The sequence below is a fragment of the Harmonia axyridis genome, chromosome 1, assembly GCF_914767665.1.
Source record: "Harmonia axyridis chromosome 1, icHarAxyr1.1, whole genome shotgun sequence".
Lineage (NCBI taxonomy): Eukaryota > Metazoa > Arthropoda > Insecta > Coleoptera > Coccinellidae > Harmonia > Harmonia axyridis.
In genome coordinates this window covers 82349482-82376057 of record NC_059501.1, presented here as the reverse complement: position 1 = coordinate 82376057, position 26576 = coordinate 82349482, and the positions used below count along the sequence as shown (strand labels likewise).

The following is a 26576-nucleotide window of genomic DNA, read 5'->3' as shown; positions in this document are numbered from 1 at the left end:
TATTCCAAATGGTTTACGAGTAATCCAATGCTGCACTGACTCAAAACGGTGTTTATCGGTAGGTGTGAATGGCCACCAAACCGGACCAGCATACTCTAAAGATGGTCTAATGTAGCTGGTTTGAAGAAGATTCAGATTGTTAATGTCAAATCCGCAAAATGACTTATGAATAGCATAAGTCAACTGTTTGGCTCTGGCAGTGATAATGGATATATGGTTAGACCTGTGTAGATCTTCGGTAATAGTCACACCCAGGTCACAATGACCTGAAACACTTCCCAGCGTTATATCACTGATGCTGTACTTCTTTCTTGGGTGGTTTATACCGATATGAAGTACACTGTGTTTATCTACAGTCAAGAGGAGTAACCAATTATCATACCAAACACTAATTTCATGCCGGTCACGTTGCAGGCTATCATAGTTAGACAGAGGAAAGTTATAAATTTTAGTATCATCTGCAAACATAGAACAGGCTGAATAGAGTAAACTGGTGGAGTCAGAAGTGAACAATAAAAATAATATAGAACCAAGAACAGAACCCTGGGGGGCACCAGATATTAACGGCATATCGTGAACAGAGAAAGACTATTGAGTATGCATTCTTACATATTCTAATTAATCACAATATTATGATACCTACTATATTTATCTACCTACTATATACATCTCAAGCATATTAGACAAAGTGATAGAAGTTACAGTAAAATATTTTGGGAGTATTAGAATATGCTAAATCTGAAACAGTGATTTTTCCATCATTATACACTATAATAATTATTTCAGTAAAATTGATTATTGATATTAACTAATTTTTTTCCCTGGAATGGCAGTTAACTGCAAAAATTGGGAAGCTTCTTCAAGTCTAAAACGTAAAACTGTGTATAAAGTCTCGAACATTAAAAAGAACGAATTCTATCCTGCTGCATACAATAAATAAATAACAGAATAAAAGTTGCAAGGCCTCATTTCCTCGAATCAATTTGCCTTTCCGAGATGTGTTTCTTAACCAGCAACCTCAGGGTACAGTAGTAGATTATTTCACAAATTGTTATTACGCTGCAACCTATGAAAAGACTGTATATGCCTCCGAAAGATGCTGAAACAGGAATTCTATTCATGTCGCTTGCAATGGCTGTTTCGAGTCGAAACTCACCAATCAGGCTCACCGTTGAGAATAAGAGGTCCCGTTGAAGGATTTTTTGGAATTTCACGAAATATATCTTGAGCTGGGTGGTATGCTCTTCTAGGTTTTCGATGTAATCTCTGAAAGGAAGGAGATTAATTCAATATTCTGTGGACTATATTCGCAACTTCGATTTATTGTTATCAATAAGATGAATATTGGAATTCGCGAAGTAGAAGAAATTTCAAATCAACCCCTGAATATATGGCAGTTCGAGTTTAGGTATGTGTAAGCTCGATAAACTCGTTTTATCCATTTTTTAAACAACAATGAATACAACGTCACTTCACCTCTAATATTCTCGATGCAGATTCAACTCTTCATTCAGAAAATTCGACATGTATCTTTTGGTAGCTTTTTTTTGCTCTCCATCTCAAGAAAGGGGATATCCTGTAATTTTCGAAGAACATCGTGAAAACCAAAAGAAAAAAGGTTGGGAGTTGTTCCAAAATTTTTGGAGGTTTTACCCTCGGAAAATATTTTCATAGGCAATGTGTTCCAAAGCCTCGCTGTTCGTTGGATGAACGAGTCTTTAGAGATGTTTTGCAGGTCTCCAAAGTTACCACGAAGTGGTGTGAAGACTGAACACTATGGGTCAATCTCAAATATGCAGCCAGAGAAATGATTGCTCACATTTCAGTAGAGCATCGCCCATAAAGATAACCATAAAATAAAACCACATTGCCCACTTATTTATAAGCGAGGCATCACAGACGAGACGAATTGCCCATTTTGGACTGAATCCAATAGTTCTAGGTACTTCTCTCCAAACATTGAAACACAACTCCAAGACTGGTTAAATCTGTGCCTTATAGACCATAAGCAGCTGACCCAGAGTGAAATGGCTCCTGGCACAAAATAGAAGACCAAGTTTTTGGGATGCACTTTTTGCAATTGATTTCACATTACTTTTATTGCCGATACCATTGATATCGATGACTTCAATCGTATGTTTACTCCTGAAAACTCTACCAAGTTATTGGATCCCCATTCCAGAATTGTTGCCAAGTTTTTATTTATGTAGGTAGTTGACATTTCTTCTGCGTTCGTTTCTGTATGGTGGACTGGTATGGGAGCCCATGAGGAAAACGTGGTATGGAGGGTATTATATTCATCGAAGCTGTATACTGGGTTCAAAGTTGCTTTCAGCATATCACTACTTCATATTGTTGATATGAAGTAGGAAAAAAGGTGGAGCCAGAACAGACCCCTGCGGAACACCTGCATTTTGGGTAGAGAGTCAGATGAAACTCCTTTGACCACTATATGGACAGACCTGCTATCAGCAGATAACAATATGGTGGGGGCAACCATAAGATGGAAGCTTGGTGAGGAGTCACTGGTGCCAAACTCGATTTAATGCCCTGGGGATATCTAGTTCGTAGGTAGAGTTTCTCCATAGATAGGTTCCATATATGTGAGACCTAAGCAAGTAGGTCACCAGTTGATTTTGGTACCTACGAGAAAAAACTGGTATGGCACTGCCGGTGCCAGTTGTGGAGATTCAAAGTAAAAGACTTTCATCATAAGCATGCCTTGCGGTCGTCAATTACAGGTTTTTGTATTAAAAGAAATTTTTTGATTGAAGAGGAGAATAATAAGGTTGCTTAATCCCTCTCCAAATTTCCTGTAAAATCACCTAATGAAATTTGGCCACCCTGTATAAGTCGTAGATAAAAGTTCTACCTTCGTAAAAACCCGTCGAGCAGTTTTCCTCTTGGCATTATCCGAAAGATATTTAGTAATTTCAAGAGTCCCGTACATCGAACTCCCTCTCTATCGTAAAAATCCCAGTTGTCTTCGATTCCCGTGTTTCCAGCATTAGGGAGAACGTTAACTACGCTTAAATCTAACGAAGCAATTTATGGAGCGCGCTGGGGACCCAATGCGTTTACCCTCCATTAGTGAATTTAGTGCAACACATTACCCCGCAAACATCTAATGGTATACAATGAACGTTAAGACCAGTATTCTGTCGTCGAAACGTTTGTTTTCCTATTTACGATCATTATTATGCAATGTTCTTTAATCTGCCAATTAAGCGGGTATTGAACATTATGTTTCGGCCTTTCGGAGTTACAGGGTGTGCCGATATTAGAACAAAAAAATGATGGTTGGACGCTCGTTCGTTCAAGCGACAACTGAGCTCTTAGGGACCACAGAGTTACAAATAGGTATATATGATCTCTTAGGACGCATTTAGCGTATGAATAAAAGATCATTCAGAATCTCCTGATTTTTCGTGAGAAATTTTCTTATTTTTGTATTCCATTTGAATTTCCTATGGTTCTGACTATTATTTTGACAACAAATTCAGTACAAAGCCTAGCGTTGTTGTGCTATATGCACTGACAAGATTTCAATCTAGTTGGATATGTCCCGGACCTAACCCGTTTAATTTGCATTATCTGTTTGAAACAGAATTCATTTTCTTTTGGACTTTGTTTTTCATGTCTATCGCTCTAATAACGTTATGTGATAATCACTATTGATTCGGCAATGTCGATTGTCCTTCTATCACACTTAAAAGTTGTAAATTATGTTACTGGCTTTGCCATATGTACATCAGGTACATTATTATTATTATTCTCTGAATCGGGGACGTTGCGGCTCTGTTAGTCTTTTGGGAACTGCGACCAATTTGATCTTTTGTTCCTAACCCTACTTTCATACGAACCCAGGAAGGCCGTCGACATCTTTAGAAGCATACTTTATGAGTTTCTAAAATTGACTTTCCCATGTGAGTGGTTCCTAGGCCAGTCAGCCTCAGGCTTTTGGACACTATGTATTCGGCTGTTTCTACCTCCTTTCCACAGAGTCTGCAGATCTCATCTGCTGACTAACCCATGCGGAACAACAGGCAACCACAGTGTCCTGTCAGCAGTCCCACCTTCACCCGAAGCTCAGCTCGTGGTAGCTTCAGGAGCTTTCTGGTATGGGTCGGGGAAAGCACCACAAATTTCTTTGCCTGAGCAAGACCCGGAGTATTTCTCCAGATGGTTTTCTTTTATTGTCCCACTCTCAATATTTGAGGTCTGCCTAATTTTGGTCTATTTCAATCCAACAAAAGGGTTCAGGACCAACACGTATTAACCTTGATGCCATTTTTTCAAGTTCATTGGCTATTTCGTTTCCTTCAATACTTCAATGCCCCGGTACCCATGGAAGAGTTGCTTTTTTCCTTTTGGCCAGTTGCTTTATGGTATTACGGCACTCCCTTGTCAGTAGGGACCCCTGGCTATATGAGTCTAGGTATCTCAGCGTGGCCTCGCAGTCCGTAGTGATGTAAATATGAGCCTCTTTGAGGTTTCGTTTGAGACACTCTTGGGCACAAGTATAAACAGCTAGTGTTCCGGTTTGCAAGATAGAAAGCTCTCTTCCCAGGTACATAGGTTGATTAGGGTGGTAATATATTCTGCTTAAGTTTCTTTATGGTTCTGATGACGTTATCCAAATGAAATTTTGCAAGAATCTTGTAATGGTTCCTCTTTATACACACGCAAACTCTCAATACCATTTGATCTGTAATCGCAGAAATATTGAGTATTTCTTCTTCCTTATTCTTGTGATTTCTAATACTCTTCACAGTTCCAAGTCACCAAGTTGAGAGTTTAAGTTAAGTTATTCATATTCTCTTATCGATTTTGTTTATTCAATTCACATTTTGAACTAACTCTTGAATGTGGCCATTACCTAGAATGAATGTAATAGAAATCTCCTTTCTCCAACTTGACCTGGGTTGTTTTCACCTCATACAGAGTATCCTCGCATGAAGCCGGACAATCATTACTAAAATCTTGCCAGCTTCCGTTTCCTGGGAATGAGGCTCATCAGAATTTGAGAAGGTTTATTGAATAAACTTACTGGTTGAAGCCTGGATGAAACAGGGAAGCTGAAGGATGTTACACTTGGGAAATTCTGAAATATAAAATCGCTTAAGTAAACTCGAAAATTTACATATTCAACTGAATGTAATTGGAGATGAATATGTGATCGCAGCGCTTTGGAACTATGTATGGCATGGGTAAAAAGGTTTCGGAATCTCTCAGATGAGGAGGGGATGAACCTCTTAGCTCCGCCCTTTCCGGTGTAGAGAATATAAATACCGCATCAGCAGAGAACCATCATTCATTACGTCGAAATACAGCTTTGAGTTTTAATGAATAGAACCTAAAAACCTGCAAAAATGCTTGCTTACTGTGGTAAAAAGCTAAACTTCAAGTGAAAACTGTCAAAAATGAAAATCTTCACATCATACTAAACTAATTCAGTTGGCAAGTTCCTCGATATGAGGATGCTACATTCTTTCCAAAAGTGAAAAATGATTTTTCTTCTAATTCAAATCCCTCATCAACTCCAAAAATGAAATCGTTAACCTGAAAAATCGTAGTAATATGGGACACAGCCACAAGCATCCATGAGTTCATAAGCTTCTTTTTCTATGAGACAATTTGCATCAGAGTATGTGGAGAAGTGTTTCACTTTCACCTCTCCTGGAAATACACAGCCTCTTTGTTCCAGAGATAGCTCTGACACTCCTGAACTGCATAGTATCTTGGTTCCGAAGATCTGTATCTGAGTTTGGGTACCGGTGGTTATAATCTTCTTCAATGCTCGAAAATCTGGATAACTGAGGGCATCGTGGAAGAGAATCTGTAAAAATATATTTTGACAGAATCATTTCCTCAGAGAGGTTCTAGGTTAGATATTCATTAACGTATCTACTAGTCAATTAATTAATTAGAAAGTGAAAAATTTCACTAAAGTTTAATCAATAATCGATATCAAAAATTCAATTGATGATTCTTTTCTCGCTCTTGGACATATGAAGATTCAATGATCTCACTCTACAGATACATTATTTTCTTGTTATTTTATTCAACTTGTTGAAAAGTAACTAACTATTGTGTTCATTACCCTCAAGCCAGCGCCTTGGATATAGGTATTTTTCTCAATTTTTGGATTTATGACCAATGACAATGTTCCTTCAGTTCCATAGTTGTCAGTATAGGTTCGTTTATTCTTCAACCTGTTGAGAAACAAACACTTTTAGAAATAATCACAGTGAAATAAAACAAACGGTTCACTCGAATGAAATTGAAATTCAAAGATGACTCTTGTTGACATCGTCAAAAGTCTTGGCCCTCCTTATCAACTCTCAACATGACAATTCTCTGTGTGAAATCTTTACTTGAAATCACTCAAATGAAAACAATGAATCAGCAAAAAATGTTTCTTGTGCGGAAGAATCCAGGTGTTTTCTAAAGTAGATCAGTTGTCAGCGAATATCGAGAGTTGTGATATTGAGAATATTCCGTGGAAAATGCCGGGACATCCAATTTCTCAGTTTGACCGGGCAAGAATATAGAGTAGTCCTATATCAAGAAGCTTCGTCGATTACCAGTTGGCACAACATTTGAATAGTCCACGAACTAAAGCGCACGGTGGCCCTTATCCTGGAAACCGGAAGCGTTACCCGGAGACCGGAGCCTGGTCGATCCAGAATAACATCTGCTAGGGAAGACAATTATTTCATAAATTTTACTCGAAGGAATCGAACGGTAGCTGTAACAGCCCTTAGAAGTCATTTTTTGAGGTCCTATAGACAAGTAGTCTCAACTATTACCATAAGGAGACGGTAGATTTCTCAAATTCAAGGGCTAAAAGACTTTTAAGAATACCTCGGCTATCACCTGTAAATAGAGCTACCCGTCGGCAACGGGCAGAACACCACCAGACTGGCTTTTACCACAATGGAGCAACGTACTTTTTTCGGATCCGTCACGATTCGATTTTTAAAATGATAGTCGACGAGAAAGGGTTTAGAGAGGTCCAGGCCGACTAGAGTGACTCAATTCCTCCCGTAAAGTTGTGCCTTTTCAAGGCGGATCAAAATTATGCTGGGGGGATATAATGTTCGGTCGGCGTACCCCTCTTATTATCGTTGAACGAACAATGACTAGTGCCATATGTACAAAACATTATTGATAATTTCATTGATGAGGATGATAATGCCCCCCACCGCACACGAAGAATTCAAAACTTTCTTCGAGAGACCAATATCCAGAGAATGAACTGGCCAGCAATCTCACAAGACATGAATCCAATTGAGCACGTATGGGATTACTTAGGGAGAGCAATATTCAAACGCCAAAACCCACCTTCATCTTTTCAAGAATTGAGCTCAGCCTTCAGGAAGAATAGAACGATATAACTTGATGACTTGATTCATGGGATGCATAGGCGTATTGGGCAGTTGATTGAAAATAGAGGTGGTAATACGGACTATTGAATTTAGATTCAATTGTGAAATAACTATAATTAATCAAATGTATTTACTATAATTAATCAACACATTTAGATTTTTTCTCATTTTTCCTATTTTGTCACATCCTGCATAAAGCAAAGAGTAAAAAACAAAGATTTTCTAACAAATAAATTGCAGTTGAAATAGAGGAGAGTATTCATTTCATTTCTAAAACACAGATTTCTAATTTCTTTAGAAACCTGGGGGGGCAAAACTTTTGACGATTTGGTGTGTATTTTTATTTTTTGATGACACTTTTTACCTCCAATGCCCATAGAAAGTACAGCATAATCCCAATTTTGTGTAAGTATCCCTAAAAACCTCTACGCAATTCACTATCCTGAAATTCCATTGGCAGCTCATTAACATCTCTTTACAATTCGGTCCAACTTCTCGCAAGACATCCTCCAAGTTGTATTTGTTCTCACTCATTAAAAAATGTAGTGACTTCAGGTCCTGTAAATTCCAGTACACTTGATCGGAGTTGGTGAAAGCTTGTAGTTGAAAGAACAAATCAACTAAATCGTCTTCACTGATGTTGTCGTATTTCCTAAAATGAAAAATACTTTGGCAAGGCATATTCAATCTCAATCTAGGAACCACTGTTGGAATCATCAGTATGGCAACTAAGTGTTCCCTGCCATATACACCATCCACCTAACAGTCTTTACTTCTACAATTCTTATCTAATATTAATTGATTTTGGTGTAAATATTCTCTTTAGGTAAAAGACGTTTCCAGAAATAGAAAAACTGCTTTTAGAAAACATTTAAAATTGAACGTTCATTGCCTGTATCATTCACGCCTCAAACTCTATGAACTAATTTTCTCCTGTCTGATGCAATGAATGTGCAGTGCTAATTTAACAGAAATGTATTGACTTAATTATGATGAAGTTCTAAAGTTGGGTCATTCCAATCACGCAAAATAAATTGCATTGAACGTTCTGGAGCAAGCTAATTCAATCCAGAGATGGTACTCTATTTTATTGCTACGTGAGAGAACAGTTATTTGTGTTATTGTTTCAAAACTTCAAAGAGTTGTCACTTCATAGGTGAAAATTAGAAAAATATAATTATATTGATATTTTGATTTGGAAAATGGTTTTCCATTGAAGACATTTGAACATTGACTGCAAATAGGAATCTTCTGAGGAAATTGATGACAAAGTGCCCATTGATGTTCTTTGTATTTGATTTTTCAAAACTAGTGCAATCGTTAAATGTTTCTCCTTCATTTGGAACTGCTAATCGTCTGGAATTCATTCTATCGAATTTATTTTTGCTTATATGGGTTGAGTAACTGTTACTTTATAATTTTTAGCGGTAAATTTCAATTTTGGCCTTCGGAGATATATTTATTAATTTATTTTTAGCTAGTATCAGGACTAACATCGATCAACTTATTTCTCAAAAACTAAAGCTGACAGAAACATATCGGTGGCGTTTTTGAACACATTAAATGCATCAAAAATTAGTTCATGGATTCATGGACCCAATTTTTTTTTCAATTTTGTTGTTATTGATTCACCTATACATTACTAAAATTCAAAAATGAAGTACACAATTCCTTCAACTTTTTTGTATTTTGCCTCTGAACTTACAGGGTTTTGACAAAAGTCCTCACTTTGGATTCAAGAACCAGGTTTTCATTACAGATTGTTACCGCAGGAAAAGGCATAGCAAGTGTTGGTGCATGCAAGGTGGTTATTGTTGTCCTCGTTGGGTTACTGGTATATCTATTCCAGAACAATGTCGTCATGAAGATTGCCATTGCTACACCACAAAATGTTACCAGAGCCCAAAATATTCTAGAAAAATCATTAGATTCATCTGGTGATAAAACACTTTCAACACAGAAAAGGAAGATTTTCACAAGCACTTAGCGCGGATAAGCAATGCCATAACAGGCCTATTGAAAAGTCCCCGGTCTACCATAGTAAAACACTTTTTTCGGCAACCGTCCGGGAAGTGCTCACTTCCCGGACGCTTTTTCTCTGAGAAAGTAGCATTTCCCGGCCTAGTCCGGAAAGTACGTACTTCCCGGACTAGGCCGGAAAAGAATCATAGAATCCATAGCAACCGAGGTAACGGCTGACAGTTCATATGAAATTAGTTGTCAAAAATTTGCATGTTTTTTTATCGCAATCGCAATAAAATATGGAAAGCAGCAGCGATAGTGTTATTTTACATGGTTGCCAAAAAATATTGTCCGCAACACGCCCGAAAATGGTTTTTTTGGACTCACAGACTTCCAGGACTCGCTTACGCTCGTCCTGGAATTTTGTCTATTCGTCCAAAAAAACCCTATTTTCCGGACTTGTTACGTAAATTACTATTTTTGGCAAAATTCGTTTTTATCATTCAACATACTTGCTTTCGAGGGCGATACAGAGATTATAGCGATCTTCGAACCATTCGATACCATTTTTGTAGTACGATTCGTCTTTCGTTTCAAAATAGGCCTTAGTTTCGGCGATTACTACTTCATTGGCGCTAAATTTCTATCCAGCGAGGATTCTTTTGAGGTCTGAGAGCAGGAAAAAGTCGCTGGGGGCCAGATCTGGCGAAAACGGTGTATGCAGAAGCATTTCGAGGCCCAATTCATGCAATTTTAATATTGTTTTCATTGATTTGTGACATGGTGCATTGTCTTGATGAAACAGCAACTTTTATTTCTTCAAATGGGACTTCAAATTTTAACGATTCAATCCTTTAAACTATCCGATAATGCTATATAATAATCGCTGTTGATGGTCTGGCCTTTTGGAGGTAATCAATGAATATCATACCTTGTGCATCCCAGAATACTGCTGCCATAACCATGCCAGCTGACTGACTTTCCTCACTTTGAATTCGTTTCATCGTGTGCAGTTCACTCAGCTGACTGTCGATTGAACTTTGGATCGAAATGATGGAACCATGTTTCATCCATTGTCACATATCGACGCATAAATTCAGGTTTATTGCACTAAAACAGCTTCAAACACTGCTCGGAATCATTAACACGTTGTTAGTTTTCATCGATTGTGAGCTCTCGCGGCACCCATTTTGCATACAGCTTTCTCATGTACAAATATTCGTGAATGATATGATGTACACGTTCAGATGATATCTTCACAATGTCTGCTATCTCGATCAACTTCACTTTACGGTCATCCAAAATTATTTTGTGAACTTTTTTGATTTTTTCGTCGGTGACAGCCTCTTTTGGGCGTCCACTGCGTTCGCCGTCTTCGGTACTCATTTCACCACGTTTAAACTTAGCATATGATTGTTGATTTTCCTGGTGCAGACCCCGGAAAGTCTCCATCAAGCCAAGATTTTGCTTCAACTGTATTTTTTTCCTTCAAAAGCAATATTTTATCAGCACACAAAATTCTTTTTTTTTCCAACTTTTTTCAAATGACAAAAGTAGCTACACTCACAACGCAATATCTCACAAACTAATGGTCAGACTGCTGTCAAATTTGGCACGTATCGTTTGGAGGTTGGTACTAACTGAAAATCATATGGATTTAATACTAGCACCGCCATCTGTGCATCATACCGGGTTCTCTTCAATTGGCCTAATATGTCAAACAAAATACACGATTTTCAACGGCGAAATTAAATTGTCACGCCCTTTACATCAAAACAAACTCTGGATATCTTCTAGACAGACCACCCAAAGGTCCCTGTCTGGACAAACCTAGCATCGTTTTTCCATTTCAAAGCACCTACCTTTCCGACAAACTTATGTTTCTCTGACACACGTATTTGAGACCGTGTATGCTAGTCTGCTCGGTGAAATCCCTGAAGGTATCGGCCAATATTCGATAAGACGCCTTTCTTCTCATGGTTTCTCTCCTTCCGGATTTCACCTACCTACTTCACAACGTCGTTTACTCGTTCAGCGCGACGAAAAACAGAAAAACCCTGCTCTCCAGGCCTCCTACAATTTGTGGCGGTGCTAATGGCATAATTTAACGTTTCCGTTCGATTTTCTGTTTACTCAAGTCTAGAAATCGGAATAAGTTATCGGGTTTCGTGATTCGGTAATGTTTGGATGGAGTAGGTGTAACTGATTGTGTAAAAACATTGCGGATGTTGATGTTTGTAGTGTGTCGGGTGATGGATGTTTTGGAGGGATTTGAAGGGGGTGGTTTTTTTGTTCGATTTCCTGTTCACGAAATTCAATTATGGGTGTTGCTGGAAGGGGGCGGGGTAGGTTAGGGAAGCCAAGGATTCGGCGTTCATGTTTAACTTTTTTTTTGTTACGTATACAGGGTGGCCATTCGAAAACGAAACAGACGAGATTACAGACGAAATAAAGTTTTTCGATAGAAATGCTCGGACAGGTCGATTTCTGTTTCGAGGGGGTCAACTCAAGATGTAGGTTACGGACGCATAGCGCTTCAACCCTTGCTACTACAGCCCTCACCCCCAAATTTTGAATAGGGAAGATGGGGTGAGTGATACCTCATTTGAAAGGTATTTTTATACTGATTTCAGCACAGTAATTGTTTTTTCATTTTATGCATTAGTTCTCGAAATATTCTTAACTAAGTATTTGAAAATGAAGTGGTGTTTTCATGGCACTTGTAGTGTTTTGTGAAAAATCGACATTTTGAGCTTCAAAACAACCATGACTGTGGCTTCCTTCCTAACTAACGCATGAATATTTCGAGAACTAATGCATTAAATGAAAAAACAATTACTGTGCTGAAATCAGTATAAAAATACCTTTAAATTGAGGTATCACTCACCACATCTTCCCTATTCAAAAATTGGGGGTGGGGGTTGTAGCAGCAAGGGTTGAAGCGCTATGCGTCCGTAACCTACATCTTAAGTTGTCCCCCTCGAAACAGAAATCGACCTGTCCGAGCATTTCTATCGAAAAACTTTATTTCGTCTGTAATCTCGTCTGTTTCGTTTTCAAATGGCCACCCTGTATAATTCGGTTATAAAGGGTGATTCGATTTGTGGTTTATGATTGCAATGTAGAAAGTGTGTTAGTTCCGTGAATATCTAGTCAAACCGTGTATCATTACCTACGAAAATGACACACTTTCCAGTACTTCACATTGCTATCATAATAATGACTACTATGTTGAAGTAGATCCAAAGATCTATCTGAGGTGATTTATTAGCGATTAAATTATTTATCAAGTACTCGATGTGACATTGATAACCTACTACATGACATGAACTTGAGTTAATTTCAAGTCAAGCCCAAGTAAAATGAGAACCTTGATGACGAAAGCACACAAGCACCATCCGAAAAGCAGCATTGAGAGGACGACACTGCCGAGGAATGAAGGAGGCAGAGGTCTGCTAGACATCATGGAACTTGCCCATGGTCAAATTGAATGCCTACGAACATACAGACAAATCAGGCACGTCAGAGATCTACAAAGTACTGTGTGAAGCAGACGAATCAACACCTTTACAACTGCACAAGGAGCAATTGTCATACAACCACCAGACAATCCAAGAAAAACTGCAAAGATGGTGAGAGAAGCCCCTGCATAGAAGACATTTCAACGAGGTGAACCAGGATCATGTCGACATTGAAGCGTCGAACTATTGGCTCACATTAGGTGCGATGTATCCAAAAACGGAAGGTTTTCTTTTAGCCATCCAAGATCAAGTGATCTCAACGAGAAATTACTGCAGGCATATCATAAAGGATCGAACTATTACTGACGATTGATGCCGATATGGGTGCCCAAGCAAAGAGTTATTCCAACATATCACAGAAGGATGTCCAATGTTTGACAGACACGATGCAGAAGAAAAGATACTACACCAAGAATTGGCCACCATATTAAAACTAATTAATTTTGGAAAAATGCCATACTACAAGTATCAACCGGAGACCATCCTGGAAAACGAACGCTATAAGCTGTACTGGGATCGTACAGTTTTGACTGATAAAACAGTCCCTCACAATAGACCAGATATATAACTAGTCGATAAACATCGAAAGACAGTAATACTCATCGACGTAGCAATACCAAATAACAACCTGCGTCAAAAGGAGTTCGAAAAAATGTCAAAATATAGGAACCTCGAATTTCAGATGAGGCGATGGGGAATGGTATCAACAAAAACTATTCCAATTATCATCTCAACAACTGGAATAGTACCAAAAAATCTTAAAAGGAATATCAAGAAATTAGGACTTAGTTAGTATATTTGTAATATAATGCAAAAAGATGTTCTTTTAGGTACTGCAAGGACGATGAAAAATTGCTAGGAGGTGACGGACAGGTCCAAGGATCGGCGAGGTCATGTGAAAGAGCACCAGAAGTTACACGAGGACCAGGGGAACTACAAGGACCGGACACGACCGAGCTCTATCTTTATCATATTTTAAATATCTGTGTTTCAGTGAATATTCCACTTAACGGGGAGTAAGAAAGCCGACGGCGAGAGGAGTTTATATCCTATGCGTATAGGCTAAATTCGAGGATAGATCAGATATAATAATAATATATTATCAGATCTTTGGATCTACTTATGGTCGTCATCCAAGATCACAGTTACATTATTGGAACCTTGTATTAAATTAGTCAGTAATATATTCAGACCCTATATAGAATAATAATTTGGGGACAGTGCAGCGATGCTTCAAGAGTCCTGCTACAACAAAAGAAGGCCATTTGAGTACTTTTCAGTATGAAAAGTACAGAAAGCTGTCGGGAGGTATTTAAAAGGGAGGGCTTGCTCACCTTAACATCTGCCTATATACTTGCCTCAGTGAGCTATGTGCACCAACATCTGAAGCAGTATCCAGCGGGCTCAAATTACCATGAACATAACACTCGAGGAAAAAGCTCACTGGTGATACCTCACTCCAGGATAAAGAAGATCCAACAAGGTCCAAACTACACTGCGGTTAAACTTTATAATAGACTCCCCCAAGAATTCAAAACGCTTCCATTCGCTCAATTTAAAGGGAAGGTGAAAAATTTGTTACTCAAGGAAACAATTTACGACTTGAGGGAATTTTCATCTTGAAATGTCATGAAATAGTTTGTTTGAAATACGTCCTATGTTATATACCTATTTGTAAATTTTTGCTGTTGTGACTTACCACGTAATATTGATGGTGCATTTTTATGCTTGTATCTCTACATGTCATAAATAAATAGTAAAATAGTAAATTATAGGAAAAGTATGCTTTTTCATGCCGCATCCACATCTACATACCCCTTAGGCATAATTAATCCCAATATTCATGCACCACCACTGTCCTTAATCAATCCACAACTCCCAGCTCTAAAATCACCTCCCCACGCTACCTCAATTTATTTACGTCTGATGGTAAGAACCATAAATCTGGCGGTGGTTTAGCCCGGACAAAAATTGAGTCTGATTACCTCCTCGCCCAAAACCGCCCCTGAAATTTTCATCTCAGACTCCCGAAACGGGTCGAGGATGAAATATGCGAAATTGAAATTTACGTTGAGAAAGGAAACTAATAATTCCATTACAGGTTTACGTCCAGCCTGAGCTTGGAATACCGAGAAAATTAACTGAGGACTTGAAAGGTCACGTATAAATAACGCTGCCATTGCGGTTAAGTTGATGCTATCCAGTTAGGTTAGGTGAAATTCGAACGATTGTCGCAGTTCGGAAATATCGGCGGATTTATGGGATCAAGGAGGCTGGGACAGCTTCGACAATTTTCCTTCGGTGCTTGAATATTTATGCGGAATCGTAAAGCGTTAATGTTCTAGTTGTAGATCTTGAAGTTGTGGACGATAATTCAATTTCCAAGGAAATTTTAGTTTTGGTCTCCTTTATATCATCCATATAAAGGTTTGAAATATTGCTTGTAAACATTTATGACTACTGTAACAGTGGGGGTTGGAATAAAGTAACTATACTTTGGGTATTGCGGGTTTGAAGGAGAAATGACGATGAACTTGCGAAAAAATATCGAGATTAACACCTGTTAGTCCTGAGCCTTTCTGTGAGTTCGGGAAAGACTGCCTGTACACATAATCGATGAAAGTCTGTATACCCCCGTACATCTGGGGGGTCTTCGTGTGTTCTCCTTCTCCAGGAAGATCCCAATATCCCAATAATCATAATGGCTAGAGTAGAGAAAACGAAACGATCCTGTGAACTTTTTGATGGAGTAATGACATCTAATATTTCCTGGACCGACCGCGTGAGAAAAATGATCAAGCCACATCTCAACACCAAGCATGCGGTCGACAAGAACAATGCAGAAATATTGGAGAAATCATTCTATGGAGGAGGTACAGGACAAGCTGAGAACGACGGTGCCTCAAATTTTTACGTTTATTCACCGCCGATGGTGTGGTCAGGGAAGGACTACATCTCAGCGATCAAGCTGAGAACTAAATCGCTACCCACGAGAGGGCTGCCGTATGGCCCCCGTGAATCCAGGATGTGCAGAGTTGGTTACGGCAAGATGGAGTCCCTTTTCCACATGCTCCAACAATGCCCACTTGGCTTTACCAAGCGGATGAACAGACACAATTTTGTCGTGAGGAGGATCGTCGACGTAGCCCGAAAGGAGGGGTGGGAGGTTGTCGAGGAGCCTCACATCAAGGACAGCAGGCTCAACAAGCCCGATATGGTCTGTACTAAAGGTACAGATGTGATAGTTGCAGACGTGGGGGTGTCATGGGAGGCCCCTAGGTCGCTCTCTGAAACATATCATCTGATGAGAGCGACATATGATCAGCCAGAGCTGTTGGAGGTGTTGGCAGCAAGTAATCCTGGCAAGAGCATCAGAGTCCTACTCTTCATTATCGGAGCAAGGGGGTTTTAGTGCCGAAAATGCAGTGCGCTTCTTCAAGCCCTCACAATAGACACCATGCAAATTAGAAGGGACCTCCTGATGACAACTCTACGACGATGATGGTCCATCCACAAAGATCTCAGACACAGAGCGTGGTATTAGCATTTCATTGTTTGCTACCTCTGGCAAGTTTCACAAAACGTAATTGATCTTTTGTGCGTGTTGCATGTGTTCGTGTTCGGGATTATGGCCTATTCGCTCTAAGTGTGTGAGAGTGAACGGTTGAGCGTTATCAGAGATAATTTTTGATTTTCACTTATACCATTGTTCACTGCCTACATTCCATTCGTTACCTTGTGATATACTTACCTATATGTACCATTGAATTGTACGCTTGCACTATTTGTAATTCACACTGTTTGCCTGAATAAAGATCTTCAACAGCGGTCCAACAATGGGAGTGGGAGAAGAGAAAACCCTTCTAGAGAAACACTCTGGGTCTTGCTCAGGCAAAAAAATTGTGTTGCTTTCACCGACCTATACCAGGAAGCTTCTGAAGCTACCATGAGCTGAGCTGAGGCTACTGACAGGATACTGTCATATACCTTTTGTACCGCATGGGTAAGTTAGCAAATAAGATATGTTGGCTCTATGGAAATGAAAATGAAGTAGAAACAGCCAAACACATAGTCTGCAAATGTTCGAGGCTGACTGGCCTAAGAACCACTCACATGGAAAAGTAAGTTCTGGATACTCACGAAGTAATAGCCAAGGCTCCTAAGGGAGTCGGCGGTTTCGTTAACCGTATCGATGGCCTCCCTGGATTTTTATGAATAGGTAGGGTTAAGAACAAAAGATCAAATTGATCGCAGTTCCCGGAAGGCTAACAGAGCCGCAACGACCCCGATTTGAGTAATAATTATAATTATAACAGTGATTGTTTATAAACTTAAAAAAAAAATACATGGTAAGTCGAAATGGACATATGTATATAAGAGGAATTTGGAAATTCTCTTAGAACATTGAAAAGTCCGCAATCACAATAGCACATTAATATTTCTAAAACTTCAATGCAAAATACTCATCAACTTAATAAAAGGTTTTTTCAATGAGATCTCTTTCATCTCTTCCACAAATTGATTACTGGATAATATCTTCAGATAGTTCGGTATCTTGTTGAATAATTTAATGAATATATAGTTTGTCACTATCTGAGTTCGGTGAGGTGGAATAAGTCACCTCTTTTCCTCATGTCATACTGATGGAAGTCCCCTAGAGCAGAACATCTTTGGCCATTCTCAAGTGTATATACTAGGCTACTCAGTATATAGGTGCACAGATGGTAGAGTGAGTATTCTTTTTTTTTAAAGGTTTTTTGCAGCCTGTTGTTCTGCAGACCCTAGATAAGGCTCTTATTGCCTCCTTTTGCTTGAGACATACTCTCTTCGCAGCATAGCTATATCCCTGATTCTTTGATCTACTGGGCGCGTTTGTGGGCGTCCAATGCCCAGGGATCCGAAGGGCCCATAAGGTTAGGTTCCACCACAACTTCTGGTTATACCTTTCGGTAGTTATGGGAAGATTGAATCGAAGAATGTAGACGTCAACTGAATCATTCGGGTCAAGAAATCAATCAAACAATGAATGTACCAATCCTCATTTGGAATAATATCTCTAGGAATAGGAGTCACTCAACTTAACCACAAAAACCGGTTCTAAAGAAAACTGCGATTCATTTGAGGGACTTATTTGATACATTTTTCCGATAAATACTCAAGTTGAATTTACAGTCAAGTCGATATACAATAATGACGAATTTCAAGTTTATTTCAAACATGACAAGAAATTTTGTATTTCTTCTTCTTAGTTGTGAACTGAAAATCTTCAATGCCATATATTCCAATGTTTTAGATATTTAATTACTTTCACAAGCAGGAACAGGGTCTTGTCGATCTCACGAAATAATGAATTCCTGAAAATCTCAATTGTGCGAATAAATTCATTAACCGCATCCGCGGCAACAACACAAAGAAGATCTCATGCCGTAATAACGCCCTTATTTATGCGCAAATATCCTCGAGCAAGCCAAATTGTTAATATCTCCCCCTCCCTAGGAAAGCAATATATCTTGGACGAGATATCCAGAACTCATAATTTAAGCTCGAAATGAAAACACGATCAAAGAGTGTAATGAATTTACTTTCGAGAGCAGGAGGAGATTGAAGATAACCTGCATTAACAACGTAGTAGCTTCTTCTGGCCGAGCAACTAGCCTCCGGTTGTTTTCAGACGAAAAACCAACCTTTTTGTACAGTTGCGTATCTCACGAAGTTTACGAATTTAATTTGGGTGGTTTCCTTGACTACAGTCTCGATTTGGGTATTTCAGAGAGGGGGTGTTTCGAGTTTTTCATACGAGTGTAGGATGGCCTGGAAATGAAATAACTTTTGATCAGTAATGAGAAAAGCAGCACTTTTTATTTTCTCCGATTGAAATTTGTCAGCAACTTTCCTTGAAAACTATAAGAACCTTATTAATACACTCCTCCGCAGAAATCATTGAGCAGACCTACCCTCAATGCAATAAAGATGCACGAGCTATGTAACCGAGTATTTTCTCATTGATGAAACCTTATTCACCAACCCTCAATGAACAACTATTTATTTATCTATTGGACATTGAATATAAAGTATTAGGTTAAATTTTCAACGAACAAGAAGCCTCTGATAATTGGAATAAATATATCCAATTGTAAGTGCAAGGATATTCTCAGCACTTCACTCAATAAGTTCTGGGCTTAACCATTAAAAATATATTTTTCTTAAAAATTTTACCTCAAGAGTGATACATCTACTCCAACGCTCCTTTTCAATACCTTTTTCATAGAAAGATTCGTTTTTGCTTTCGAAATAGACTTCAACCTTGGCAATCACTTTTTCATTAGAGCCAAATACTTTCATTTTATATGGCATCGCACTCATGTTTCGATTCTTCCTCTGTTCCATTGGAGCCAGAGCGACGACTTGCAGATTTGTACGCTAAATACTAGGTTCCGAGTGAATTTTCCAAATCTGTATGTTGTGTTTCAATGTTAAGATGAAACCAGTAATATTCTATTGGGATAACTCGAAATAATGAAATAAAGTTCAAACACGAAAAAAACATTATTCGATATCAATTAAAGTTTTATTCAATACTTCACAATTATATATCTCACTCTTTCTTCGATTTCTTATTTTTAGTCTTATTTTTATTCTTGAAAAATAGCTTTCTAATTATCCATCTCATCGATAGTATAGAGGTAGTTAACATTATCACAATAACAACGAGATAGAAGAGCATAATATCCACCATATACAACTGATACCATTCCAAGTCCATACCCAAGTTCCTCAAATGTTCACCTCCTTTGTGTTCAATAATGTGTTCCACCCACCAGATGGCCTTATCCATAGGATTCATAGGTTGCTTCCTAAGCAAGGAAGATCGCTTCTTAGCCTTTTCAGTGTACCTGCAACGAGAACTGGTTAGAGAATCCTTTGAAAATAAAAAAAAGGTGAAATACTTACGAAGGATTCTTCAGGATTTGTTCCAAAGCTTCATCGACCGTTTTCTGGTTTATGTCTTCATAAAATATCCTGACAGCGTAACCTGATTTGACTGCGTTTTCAATGTTAGTCTTCTGGTCGGCGAAAAGAGGAATCCCTATCATTGGTACTCCATGGTAGACAGCCTCAGTATTGCCTCCAAGTCCACCATGGGTAATAAAAGCCTTTATATTTGGATGTGCTGCAAATTTATTAGGAGTTAAAATCAATCATTCTTCTTGGAGCAACAAGAAGTTTTAATCAAGCCACCACTAATGATTGCTTATGATAATACTAATGAAGATTGATAAAGGAGAAAAAAAAATGATTGCTGCAATCATTTCATACCGACAAAGATACACAAATACTGACCTAATATATCATTTTGTGGCAACCACTTGGAAACCAAAACATTCTTCGGGGCATCCTTCAAGTCAATTTCTGATTTGAACAAAACCTTGATGGGGGCAATTTTCCTCAAACCCTCCATAATGGCATCAAGCTTATCTTTTTCCACTTCAGCAATCTTCATATTAGTACCAAAACTAAAGAGAATAGCTCCATCTTTTGCCGAATCTAGATATTTCTGAAGGTTGTCTGGAAGTTTCTTTGTAGTTTGTGCATAGAAACCTCCAATTTGTACCATATTGGGTACATAGGGCCTGAAAAAACAAAATAACATGAAAATATAAGAGTTTTCTAGGTATTCGCAGTTATAGTTTACAGAATAAAAAAATACTGTTCAAGAGTAGGTTGAAAGTAGCTATATCCTCAATATCACACGATGGTGCTATTGAAACAAATATTCTAGATCTTCTACATTTTTGTTGAAACGAATGAAGAACTATAGGTATAATTTGAATACGAAAATGATCAAATTTTTCGCGAACAATTATTTTCTTGTGAAAAAAAAATTTGAAAAATCAGTCAGCAATATGTCATTAAATCTTCTCACGTAATCAGATGCACTTGTAAAACCATGATGTTTTTTAAATATCTTAATTGCCTACATGCTACTATTGTCTAATATTTTTCAAGTGTAATCAGTTAAATTTTATAAGTAATATTTCTCACAGAAATCTCACCTAGAGGGTTCAATACTAGGATGAGAATTCACCAAAACCAACGAAACGTTATCCCTCAGTTGAGAAATTGTGGGAGAATTTGGCAAATAAAAATCCGTCACCTCTTTATCTATAGGATGGATGAAATTTTTTTCCAAAATCGTATAAATGCAAACCATCGTAACGAAGGCCAGTCTCGACAGAAAGTATTGTGGTGACCTCATACCAATTTGCAAATTAGGAACATAAGGGAGATTTGGATTGGCAACAAATTTGTTAACAAAACTGCTACCACCACCAGGATAAAAAATTATTATTGGAGCATGCAAGTGGTGGCTTAGAGCAAGGATTCCAATGCTCAGAAATCCAACAGACACTACAAGATCGTATATGTCTCTTGATTCTATCAAATTCTTCACTGCTTCATTTTTCCAGAATTTTTCAGCGTTACTCCTAGTCGATTTTATGAAAGCCATGGCTTGGTCGAATAGAGTGCTGTTTGGTTTGGCTACAGATAACATGCTACCTATTAAGTATATGCTCAAGTTACAATTAACTCTACTCAGAGAATTTCAACAAAGAGCAACAAGCATTATTGACAAATTCACACAATGAAAATTGAATTTTTGGTACAGAAGTAGGATTAGAGTTTGTTAAGTAGAATATTGTTTTAATTTATTATTCCAAGAGAATGTTAGTGCTAGGCAGATATACAAGAATTTGGTAGTATTATGATAGTTGTGAATAGTTAGTGGCGTCAAGAATTATGTCAGGACTAGAATACATCCTTGTGGAATACCTTAAACGAAACGTAAGATCAAATCATTCAAAACTCGCGAAAGGACACGATGTAGAGTAGAAGACGATATATGGTTCTTATGCACGACACCACAATATTGATTACTCACTTGAGGTCTCTATTATCTGTTCGTTGGACGATGGCAGATATGCCAGTCTAGTAAACTCCTTGGAAATTGTTATACAATACAATTATTCTCATCTAATCAAGTTGCTGAGGCTTTAGATTCATAATTCATTAATTAATGACTATTTATTCATTTCGTAAACAAAGCTGATTGTGGGTGAACACAAGTTATTTCCAACTATTTTTTGAAAGATTAAGGGTGAATATTGAAGGCGGGATTGCTGAACTCCACAAAATGGTCTTACCTTGCCGACTCCAAACTAGTATGAGCATTGACCATCACCAAAGAAACATTCTTCTTGAGCTCTGAAACTGGAGGTGAATTTGGAAGGTAAGACAGCATTGGACGTTCTTGTCTTGGTGCCATTATATATCTCTCCGTAAGAGAGAATAAGCACACCACGGATGTCGTCAGCGTCCTCGCCAAAAAGCTATTACTAGACCCTACGTCCATCATGAATGGATCTTCGTAATAGGGTAAATTTGGATTTGCCACATATTTATTGATTGCACTAGAAGAAGCGGCAGGAAAGAAAATTATAGTTGGCGCTCCCAAATGATGATTCAAAGCCAAAAGACCATCGTTGAGAAAATTCAAAGATATTATGACGTCATATTGTTCTCTAGATTCGATGAGGTCTTGGATAGGTTTGTTTTTCCAGAATTTCTCGCTAGTAGTTTCTATAGACGAAAGAAATGTGCTGACTTTATCTATAAAGGTGCTTTTTGGATTTGTCACTGACGAAAAGGAACCTATCAATTCAAAATTCAAGTCTTTAATTTAGTTTCTATAGTTTGGACTTTATGAAATAAATGATATTATTAAAAAGGCTGATGATGAAAAGCAATCTGCGATGTAAAGGCAAGGTTATGAGAAAATGATTCAATATAAACAAAATTTCTCATTTTGTTGAATTATATGTCATGCTTTTCAAATAATTGTCTCTTTTTTTATGATCTTCACGGCCTCTTCGCTACGAGTTGTTCCTAAATATTTTCTTCAGGTAGGTATATGTTTTGAATTTTTATCATCATATGAAGGAAATTTTCAAACTTGTTGCTATATCGCAGGTTTAGATAATTTTGCCTATAGAGACAGTACTTAGGATTCTCTTGAAGTGTTTATATTTTTTGCAATGGGTCTTAAACGTAATCTGATTCAAGGAATCTCCAACACGACTTCCTTCAATTCGATATTTATTAGGTTAAAACTTCTATCAATTTTCATGACATAACTTTTCTCTAGCTGATTCTATTTTTGTAATTAGAGAACGTGAAGGCTTTCCTCTTTCTTCAATGAATTTTTGCATAAGGAGCAATAATCACAAGTCAAAATTATATGTTTTTCAAAATCCTTTCAATGAAGAATAAACTAAGCTTTAACAAAGCCACTAAAAAGATTAAGGTGAAGAAATGAAGATTGGAACATGCAAATGGTGGCTTGAAGCAATGATCCAAAACTAAAAAATCCAAAGCACATACGTCATCGTATCTATCTCATGACTTAAGCAAGCTCAACACGTCGTCTAGTCTCATTATTTTTTGGCCCTACTCTTAGATGATGATTAGAATTGGTTTGGCAACCAATAACATACGGCTTTTAAAAATATGTAGTTGTTTTTGACCAATCCTCAAATTAGCAATTATAACTTCGGTACAGAAGTACGAACAGAGTTTATTATTCCTGATGACCAATTTAAAAAAGAATGCTCGATAGATTCATACAAGAATGCAGGAGTAAATATCAAAGGCTTTGAGATCAGCTAGTTGAGTAAAGAAATATGTTAGGACACCAATCTAACCCCTTGGAAACCACCAATGACGACTATTCGAGGAAAAGCTTACGAAACTTGTGAAAGATGATATTGTGAATGAGTGCAAGATAACTCATTGATAAATCCAGTACTTAATTGATGAAAATTCATAATCGAATAGAATTTAGATTTTATATCCTATAGGATCACTTGTCCAAGTCATTTAGTATTTATAAATCACTATTCACTCAATTTTGCATATGAGTGCTGATTGTAGGAAAACACTAATTAATTTCCAATATTGAGGATGAAATTCTCAAACTTCACAGAATGGTCTTACCTTGCCGACTCCAAACTAGTATGAGCATTGACCATCACCAGAGAAACATTCTTCTTGAGTTCTAAAACTGGAGGTGAATTTGGAAGGTAAGACAGCATTGGACGTTCTTGCCTTGGTGTCATTACATATCTATCTACCAGAGACGACAAGCAAACCAAGGATGTCGTCAGCGTCCTCGCCAAAAAGCTAGTACGAGACCCTACATCTATCATGAATGGATTGTCCACATAGGGTAAATTAGGATTTGCCACATATCTATTGGTTGCACTGGAAGAAGCAGCAGGGAAGAAAATTATAGTGGGCGCTCCCAAATGATGATTCAGAGCCAAGAGACCATCGTTGAGAAAATTCAACGATATTATAACGTCATATTGTTCTCTGGATTTGATGAGGTCTTGGATAGGTTTGTTTCTCCAAAAATTCTCGCTATAAGTTTCTATAGATGAAAGAAAGGAGCTGAATTTTTCCATGAAGGTGCTTTTTGGATTTGTCACTGATGCCAAGAAACCTATCGATTCAAAATTCAATTGGTTAATTAACTTTCTACAGTTTGGTTTCTGAAGATCTCTCAACAAATAAATGAAATGATTAAGGATGGCAAAATGCAGTCTCCAATGTAACGTCAGGGTTGTGAGGAAATGATTCAATATAAAAAAAATTATACTTTCAAATCGTATATCTCGCTTTTCGAAGAATTGTGTATTTCTTCACTGCCTTTTTACTCTGAGTTATTCCTGAATGTTTTCTTCTGGTATATTTTTTGAAGGATTATACAATGGAGATTTTCCAACCTTTCACTCTATCGATAATTTACAAAATTGTCCAGGTAGGTAAAACTCTAAGGATTGTCTTGAATGTGTAGCAATTATATTGTAACTAGAATTCCGTAACATATCTCCTTCCTCCTTGAAATACTATAAACGTAGCTCGAAATAAGTCCTTCAATTCGATATACCGGGTGAGTCAAAAATGTGTATCAAGCTTTTTGAGGGTGATAGTACATTGAAAAATGAGTAGAGTTTGATGAATAAACTTATGGTCCAAAATTCATATTAAGGAAGAAATATCCTTCCAAGGTTGATAAATTCGAAAAAATTTGTCCGCATAACTTCTAAACGGTGAATGCCACCAGATTGAAATTTCGTGCTCAGCATCATGAATTTCGTGCATCTTCGGTACAGAAGGACAGAGTTTATTATTCGTAATGATCAATTTCAGAGATAATGCTAACCAGATTTTATACAAGAATGAAGGGGTATAAATCGAAGGCGTTAGAATTAGCTAGAGGAATAACGAATTATGTAAGGACAACAATCTAACCCCCTGGAAATCACCAATGAAGAATTTTCAAGAAAAAGCTTGCGAAACTTATGAAAGATGATATTGTGAAGGAGTGCAAGATAACTCATTAATGAATCCAGTACTTAATTGATGAAAATTCATAATCAAATGGAATTTAGATTTTATATTCTATAGGATCACTTGTCCGAGTCATTTAGTAAAGTATTTATAAATCACTATTCACTGAATTTTGCATATTAGTGCTGATTGTAGGAAAACACTAATTATATTCCAATATTGAGGTTGAAATTGTTACTCTTCACAGAATGGTCTTACCTTGCAGACTCCAAACTAGTATGAGCATTGACCATCACCAGAGAAACATTCCTCTTGAGTTCTAAAACTGGAGGTGAATTTGGAAGGTAAGCCAGCATTGGACGTTCTTGTCTTGGTGTTATGACATATCTATCCACCAAATACAATAAGCAAACGACGGATGTCGTCAGCGTCCTTGCAAAAAAGCTAGTGTGGGGCCCCACGTCCATCATAAATGGATTTTCATAATAGGGTAAATCAGGATTGGCCACATATTTGTTGGTAGCACCGGAAGAAGCGCCAGGGAAGAAAATTATAGTTGGCGCTCCCAAATGATGATTCAGAGCCAAAAGACCATCGTTGAGAAAATTCAGCGAGATTATAACGTCATATTGTTCTCTGGATTTGATGAGGTCTTGGATCGGTTTGTTCTTCCAAAAATTCACGCTATAAGTTTCTATAGACGAAAGAAATGGGCTGAATTTTTCCAAAAAGGTGTTATTTGGATTTGTCACTGACGCCAAAAAACCTGGCAATCCAAAATTCAATTCGTTAACTTACTTTCAATTTAGTTAGTGGTTTAGTTAGTTCAGGTTAGTTTGATTCCTTATGATATAAAGGAAATGGTTAAAGAGGCTTATGGCAAAATGCAGTCTCCAATGTGATGGCTGGATTGTGAGAAAATATGAAAAATTTTCATTTTTTCAAGTTATATATCATGCTTTTCAAAATATCATGTCTATTTGTGATCTTTACTGAGTTTTCGCTTCGAGATATTCCTAAATTTTTTTTCTGGTATATTTTTCGAATTCTCATAATAACATACTGGAAATAATTGTGCCTATAGGTAAAATTCTTATGCTTGTCTTTACAAAATTTATATTTTTTGTAATAATCTCGTAGCTACAATTCCGTAACATCTCCATATCCTCCTTGAAGTGGTTCAAACGTATCTCGAGATGGAGAATGTTCAACTCTGAATTCCTTGAATTCGATATTTATAAGGTGAATCTCCTTTAATCATTTTCCTGCATTTCATTATCAGGACATACAT

General features: G+C 37.6%; 2 protein-coding genes across 15 annotated transcripts in view; both read right to left on the bottom strand.

Annotated features, from left to right (window-relative positions):
* Window positions 1-825: 825 nt before the first annotated feature.
* LOC123674146 (sodium channel protein Nach-like) lies at window positions 826-11331 on the bottom strand. The gene is made up of 10 exons (XM_045609030.1): window positions 11216-11331; window positions 9097-9303; window positions 7756-8043; window positions 7348-7375; window positions 6104-6232; window positions 5563-5839; window positions 5051-5104; window positions 4880-5000; window positions 1157-1266; window positions 826-1099 (listed from the first exon to the last, which is right to left on the bottom strand). Exons 1-10 carry the CDS (start codon window positions 11329-11331, stop codon window positions 966-968), a joined length of 1464 nt encoding a protein of 487 aa, XP_045464986.1. The 3' UTR covers window positions 826-965.
* Window positions 11332-19427: 8096 nt separating this feature from the next.
* LOC123676873 (UDP-glycosyltransferase UGT5-like) overlaps window positions 19428-26576 on the bottom strand; it is a 28302-nt gene continuing 21153 nt past the window's right edge. For 6 of the 14 annotated variants that reach the window (XM_045613198.1, XM_045613209.1, XM_045613218.1 and 3 more), the window contains 3 exons: window positions 20216-20505; window positions 19826-20045; window positions 19428-19767 (listed from right to left, as the gene is read on the bottom strand). In XM_045613198.1, the coding sequence (XP_045469154.1) occupies window positions 19470-19767; window positions 19826-20045; window positions 20216-20505 (808 nt within the window). In that variant the 3' untranslated portion in view covers window positions 19428-19469. Of the gene's footprint in view, window positions 19768-19825; window positions 20046-20215; window positions 20506-20928; window positions 21434-22077; window positions 22586-23926; window positions 24435-25543; window positions 26052-26576 lie in introns of those variants that run through there. The other 8 variants (XM_045613161.1, XM_045613180.1, XM_045613188.1 and 5 more) reach the window with 6 other exon arrangements.